Source organism: Lactuca serriola, chromosome 1, assembly GCF_051521515.1.
Source record: "Lactuca serriola cultivar US96UC23 chromosome 1, Lser_US96UC23_V15, whole genome shotgun sequence".
Taxonomy (NCBI): Eukaryota; Viridiplantae; Streptophyta; class Magnoliopsida; order Asterales; family Asteraceae; genus Lactuca; species Lactuca serriola.
In genome coordinates, this window is record NC_136408.1 from 248,046,779 (window position 1) to 248,053,897 (window position 7,119).

At 41.2% G+C, this 7,119-nt stretch overlaps 1 protein-coding gene across 1 annotated transcript; it reads left to right on the top strand.

Moving 5' to 3' along the window:
- Positions 1 to 4,705: 4,705 nt before the first annotated feature.
- Positions 4,706 to 6,878, top strand: LOC145050456 (sinalpyl alcohol oxidase Nec3-like). The gene is made up of 3 exons (XM_078998704.1): positions 4,706 to 4,844; positions 5,042 to 5,707; positions 5,815 to 6,878. Exons 1-3 carry the CDS (start codon positions 4,733 to 4,735, stop codon positions 6,681 to 6,683), a joined length of 1,647 nt encoding a protein of 548 aa, XP_078854830.1. The 5' UTR covers positions 4,706 to 4,732; the 3' UTR covers positions 6,684 to 6,878.
- Positions 6,879 to 7,119: the final 241 nt, after the last annotated feature.

Consider the following 7,119-nt stretch of genomic DNA (forward strand, 5'->3'; position numbering starts at 1 on the left):
CGCATAACACGTACTAGCCACTCGAGGCTATAACTCTGCGGGCCCTTGAGCCCTAACTCTGTGGACCCTCTGGTCCTAGCTCTGTGAACCTTCCAGTTCTAACTCTGATAGACTCTGATATACACATGGCATAAATCACATAGAAATAATAAATCCCAACACATAAATAGCATACAAATACACTGTCACATCTAACTCTGTGGACCCTCTGGTCCTAGCTTTGTGAACCTTCCGGTTCTAACTCTAATATACTTTGATATACACACGGCATAAATCACATAGAAATAATGCAGTGCAACACATCACATAAATAGCATACAATAACTCTGTCACATAACTCTATTACCACTCAAGGTAAGGTATAGTGAGAATACGCACCTCAGATATCTCGGTAAATCTCTGACTCGGTAGAAATATGGCCTAGCCTCCGCCTGATCACATAAAGTAAATACTCTCATAAATATAACTCTCAAGACTAGACTCAAATCTCTCTTGGCATCCTCAAAAGGGTAAAAGACCGTTTTACCCCTCTCTTGACACAAAGACCCCATTGTTGACCAAACCCTAAAAGTCAACAAAGTCAATGGTCAAGCTTTGACCCGACTCGTCGAGTGCACTTGGGCGACTCGGCGAGTCTACATGTGTCCACCATCTCTCTAGTCTCGCTTGGCACGTCGAGTATTTCCCCTTGCTCTACGAGTTACACCTGGCATGAATCGCGGGGCCACCCCGACTCAACTCGTCGAGTCTCAAGATCAACTCGGCGAGTTTCGCCTTGAACTCCAGTCATCTATCCCCCCCCCCCTATGACTCACTGAGTCATTCCCCTAACTCAGCAAGTTACTCACTGAGTGATTTACGGGAAACCCTAACCCTACTCGCCAAGTCTGGTCATTTATCCGGATGAGAAATCGCGACCCTACTCGGCGAGTCTAAACACCAACTCGCCGAGTCCCTCCACAAACTCCAAAATAAATGAATAAAATAATATACCTGGGAATCTAGATGTTAGAGCCCAAGGAAGAGTTTTCGGTCTAATAGGGTGTTGCACCTAGAACTCTTGGGCAAAGGCCCAAAACTGACTTTGTTTAGCTATTTGACCCATCTTGGGCTTACAAGAGGCTATTTCAACTTGATTCATAAATGTATGTGTAACATCCCGAAATTCAGGTAAAGCTATTTAACGCTTCTCCTTTTCCCAAATTGTCAAATTAAGTCCCTTAAGTAAAAAGTTAGGCTAGTGAGTACGCTGGGCGTACAGAGGAGTACGCTGCGTGTACTCGCGCGCTTAATGTGGACGCGGACTCGCCTGGGTACGCTGGGCGTAGCGAGCCAAGGTGTAAACCCTAATTTGGGGCTTAAGCACTATAAAAGGAATGCTATGGCCTTGACCTCAACCTCCATTCCAGAGAGTGAAACCCTAATAGAGAGTCCTCCTTCGTTTCTAGCTAGTGTGTTGGTGTTCTAAGCTTCTAAGTGTCATTTCAAGGTGGTGGAAGAGAAGAAGATGCCATTTTGGAAGCTAGAAGTCTGTGGGAAAGAGTAGATCCGAGCTTTTAAGAGGTTGGAGCTTCTTCCTAAGGTAAAAAGCTCAAAACTTGCCTTGTCATTTGTGTTGTGTGCTTCTTGGACCAATTTCTAGGGTTTTTGGTCCCAAGATGGAGACTTTATGAGCAAATGGTCTCCATTGGCCTAGATCTATCATATTTCAAGACTATAAGAGTTGTATGTTCATAAAAATGTAATCTTAGACGTAGATATTGAGCCATGCATGAGATCTAGACCTTTGGAGGAAAAAGGAAAGGTGTTAGAGGGTGTAGGGACCTTTACATCCATGCCAAGGATTAAAGGTTCCGACTTTATGGGATAAGAGGCTTAAGGAGAGCCAGATCTGGAAGTTGAAGGAGTGTCTTAACCGTTTAAGACCAAAATCCATGGAAATGGATGAAACTGAGACTTACGCTGGGCGTAACTCTCAGTACACGCAGCGTAAGGGGTTGAGACCCCGATTGTGGTTCGTCGACGTACGCCCCACGTACAGAGAAGGTACGCGCAGCGTACTGCCTCCTGTTGACTTTCGTTAACTTTTAGGGTTTTGGTTAACCTTTGGACTTTTGGTCAGAGAGGGGTAAAATGGTCTTTTACCCTTCTGTGGAAATCGTAGAGTGGATTTAATCTAGCCTTTGAGAGCCGTTATTTATTTGAGAGTATTGTTATATGTTTAAGTGGGGGCTAGACCAGTGCGTTCGAGTGTGAGATTATCCGAGATACCGAGGTGAGTCTTCTCACTCTACTGTACCTGGAAGGGTACCTATGTGTGACCGGAAGGTCTTATATGCTATGAGATATATGTGCTACATGCTGATATGTGATATGTATGTGTTATGTATGCTATGTATGATATGGACCGGAAGGTCGATGCGGGTAGGACCGGAAGGTCTACCGGGATTCGGGACGGAAGTCCCCTGAGACACTTGGACCAAAAGGTTCCACAGAGTTATGGCCTAGAAAGGCGTATGTGTTGTATGTGGTATTTTGGGGAACTCACTAAGCATTTATGCTTACAGTGTTGTGTTATGTGTTTCAGGTACTAGTGAGGATCACTGGAAGGCGTCGGCTTGATTAGTACACACATGAGGAGTTTTATATATTATGATCTTGCGATGTGATGTTATGGATTGTTATGTGTTACAATGGAATTTTTATAACAATTATGAATGAAAGTGTGTTTTCAAAATGTGAAAAATTGTTTTGAAATTTACGTCGTTACAGTATGCTCATATGATTTCATATAACATTGTAGTTTGAATTTCACTAATAAGATGCAACAAGGTTACATGGAGGAAATTGTTGTGTACAAGCTTCACACCCTAAACCCTAAATTGCTAGTTGTGACATCATCCCCCCGTTAGAGGGAATTTCGTCCTGAAATTCGTTCTAATGTAGCCTTCAAGAACTAAGGAACAGATCGGGGTACTTTTGCATCATCTGATCTTCGCGTTCCCTTGTGAATTTAGGTCCGCGTTTGGCACTCCATCGAACCTTCACAATGGGAATACGACTTTGCTTTGTTCGCTTCACTTTCCTGTCCATTATTTCAATGGGTTCTTCAACGAAATGAAGGTTTTCTTTCACCTCAATCTCATCAAGTGGAACAAAGAGAGTTTCGTCAGATAGGCATTTCTTCAGGTTTGACACATGAAAGACAAGGTGTATATTGCTGAGCTCTGGTGGCAACTGGAGTTTATAAGCCACCGAACCAATCCTAGCAAGGATTTCAAAGGGTCCGATGTATCTGGGATTCAATTTCTCACGCTTCCCAAAGCGTATCATCCCTTTCCAGGGAGAGACCTTGAGCAGTACGCGATCACCTACCTGGAATTCTAGAGGTTTTCGTCTTTTATCCGCGTAGCTCTTTTGTCGGTCCCTGGATGCCTTCAGTCGTTCCCTAATTTGAACGATCTTCTCAGTTGTTTCTCGGATAATCTTAGGACCTGTGAGAGTGTTTTTGGGTACCAGTCCCTTCGCTAGTTGTGTGTCTCCCATCTCAGCCCAACAGAGAGGTGATCTACATTTTCGTCCATAAAGAGCCTCAAAGGGAGGGGAGCGACCTTGATACTTGTGTGATAGCTACTGTTGTACGAGAATTCGATTAGTGGCAAGTGGGCATCCTAAGCCTTGCCAAAATCTATCACACATGCTCTTATCATATCTTCCAATGTTTGGATGGTCCTCTCACTTTGTCTATCTGTTTGGGGATGGTAAGCAGTACTCATGTCGAGTTGAGTTCTCATTGCCTTTTGGAGTGACTGCCAAAATCATGAGGTAAATCTACTATCTCTATCGGAGATAATAAATATCAGTACACCGTGTAATCTCACAATTTTCTTTATGTAGATCCGGGTCAGCTTTTCCATTTTATACGTTTCCTTTATTGGTAGGAAATTGAAGGATTTGGTCAACCGATCGACAATCACCCAAATGACATCTAGCCCGTCTGCCGTCTTGGGTAATTTGGTTATGAAATTCATCGTTATTCTCTCCCATTTTCACTCGGGTATCTCGGGTTGTTGTAGTACGTAATTCAGAGGTTCCAATAAAACAACATTAAAAAAATTCAGATCTTAAAAATCTATACCCTCTTAAAAATTCAGACATCATAAAAATTTAGATCTTAAATATATTAAAAACAATAATTAAATATTCTAATTAACAACATTAATAAAATTGGTTCAGCTCACTTGAGAAAATTACATTCTGGTTTCTAATTTTCTATTAAATGGATAACTTGGCTTTCAATCCGTCGGTTTGGCTTGTAATAAAATATGCCGCTTCCAAAACGAAAAATAAACATTTGTTTTTTTTTTTTTTTTTTTTTTTAAATTATCATAGGATATAGGTTATGGCCGCTTTCGGTGCTGGACATTTAACTATCTATATTACGTTTTTGTTGTCACTTATTGTTTCATTTCAATTGTACTTTGTAATTGTACTTTGTGCAAACTACTACTGCTGGCATTTTATATTATAAAAGTTGTTTGCTGCATGCTCGAAGAAACAACCAAAAACTCGGATCTGGAGAATGAATTAAAGCTCAATCAATATAATATTAAATGGTTTATCCTTTATAATGTCAACCCTTTGAAGACTTGTTGGCCACTCTGCCTACTTGTGTTATCCGGCGATCATTATATATACTCCTCTCCTCTCTTTCTCTGTCACCTATAACAATATGATGATTATAACCAAACCTCAATTATTGCAAGCTGCACTTTCTTTTCTCCTTCTCTGCATGGGACTACAGTTAAAAGTCGTATGCTTTTTACAGCCAGATTCTCTTCTAGGCAAGTCATCTCTCTCTCTCTCTCTCTCTCTCTCTCTCTCTCTCTCTCTCTCTCTCTCTCTCTCTCTCTCTCTCTCTCTCTCTCTCTCTCTCTCTCTCTCTCTCTCTCTCTCTCTCTCATCAGTATCCAGATATGGGACGGAAGCTATACAGGCAGACTAATGATAAAATATTGTGTTTCACCACCTCTGTATGCAGATGAAACTTACCTTGAGTTCACAAATGAAGCCACTGATTTTTCACCTGCAAAGGAATACGATTACATCATTGTTGGAGGAGGAACAGCTGGTTGCCCATTAGCTGCCACTTTATCCGAAAAATATTCAGTTCTACTACTTGAGCGAGGGGGTGTAGCCAATTTAGATCCCAACGTCTTATACGAAGATAACCTCTTCAATCCCCTCCTAACTGCAAATAATAATGATTCCCCTGCTCAAACTTTCACCTCTGAAGAAGGGGTACTAAACGCAAGAGGGAGGGTCTTAGGAGGTAGTAGCATGATAAATTTTGGGTTTTATTCAAGGGCTGATGATTACTTTTATAAGAATTCAGGGATTGAATGGAATAGCAGTGGTGTCAAAAGTGCCTATGAGTGGGTAGAAGATAGTATTGTAACACGTCCGAATCATTTAGGTAGGTGGCAAACTTCTATGTTGAATGCTTTACTACAATCAGGAGTTGATCCAGCAAATGGGTTCACCGTGGACCATGTTGAAGGTACCAAGATTAGTGGTTCCACATTTGATGATTCAGGGAGGCGCCATGGATCAGTGGAGCTCCTCAATAAAGCCAAACCTGGAAATTTAAAGGTAGTTGTCCATGCCACAGTTGATCGGGTCATCTTCTCCACCTCTAAATCTTTAGGTAATAACAGTTCTTTAGATTCCACTTTACATATCGACTCCATGAGTACTCTCTCTTTCTTTGTTAGTTATATTTTTGACTCCTTTGAATTTGTTCATTGCTTTCAGGAATAGCTGCCAATGGTGTTAGATACCATGATTCCGAAGGAATTTATCATGAAGTCCATGTAAGAAAACCGGGGGAAGTAATTTTGAGCGCTGGAGCTCTCGGAAGCCCACAACTTTTGATGATAAGTGGAGTCGGGCCACTTTCATACCTTTCGTCCCTAAAAATTCCAGTTGTTCGCGACAATCCGTATATTGGAAAATTCATGGTTGATAATCCGCGTCCTGGAATTAACCTTTTGGTCCCAGTAGCATCGCTTGATGTAGGAGCACGAGTTGTTGGGATAGTAAAAAATGGCCCATACATCGAGTCTTCTGCAGCCCCCCGACAGGTGCCTTTTTTGGGTTCACTTATACCTTTAAACTCAAGTGTGCTGGTTATTGGAGGAAAGATTATAGGACCAAAGTCAAGTGGTTCACTACAATTAATATCTCCCTCTGATGTAAACGTTAGCCCAAGTGTTCGTTTTAATTACTACTCACACACGAATGATATAATAGAATGTGGTAGGGTTGTGGAAGTACTTCGAGATTTTTTGGGTACTCAAGCCATGGAAGAATACAAGTTTAGTGACACATCTGGTGCAAGGGATTTCAGATATATTGGGCCATCATTACCTGAGGATCCATCTCATTTGAAGTCCAACGAGGCTTTCTGTCGCGAAACATTGTCCACATTTTGGCATTTCCATGGTGGATGCTTGGTAGAAAAGGTGGTTGATAGTGATTTGAAAGTCATAGGAGTTGATTCTTTACGAGTCATTGATGCTTCCATATTTACCAGCTCACCGGGAACAAATCCACAGGCAACACTTATGATGTTAGGCCGATACATTGGAGTGAAAATACTTAACGAGAGACCACCAAATTGATGGCATTCATTCTTGATATACACCCGATGTTTAGTCAAAATCCTTGTCTTTTCTGTTTCTACACCATGCATGTACCTCGTATTATGTCACTTTTGATATGTTATAATACAAACGAAAAATCTGATTTGCCTTTGCTTGGTGTAAAAAAATGGGAAAATGACATTTGAGGGTAATAAAGTGTTCGTCTTGTTTTCATTAGGTCCCTTATCTTATTTTTGTCTTTATTATACCATTGAACTTAGTATTCCTCCTCATCAAAACCATCACATCCGGTTGTTGTAGGTTAGTGCTTATGTGGATATTACGTGGCATTATGTGGCATACACTTGGCTTATTAAATGCAAGTCATACAATATTAAGCTCCAATATGCGTCATTATCATCAATTGTGCCCTAGATCGACATGGATGCTTCTTCTCTTCTTCTTCTTCTTCTAT

Excerpts from the sequence above, each read along its gene's own strand:
- LOC145050456 (XM_078998704.1), top strand. The coding sequence starts at position 4,733 with ATGATGATTATAACCAAACCTCAATTATTGCAAGCTGCACTTTCTTTT. Across the intron at positions 4,845-5,041 it reads ACAGCCAGATTCTCTTCTAG|ATGAAACTTACCTTGAGTTC; the intron begins GCAAGTCATCTC and ends CTCTGTATGCAG. Across the intron at positions 5,708-5,814 it reads CTCCACCTCTAAATCTTTAG|GAATAGCTGCCAATGGTGTT; the intron begins GTAATAACAGTT and ends CATTGCTTTCAG.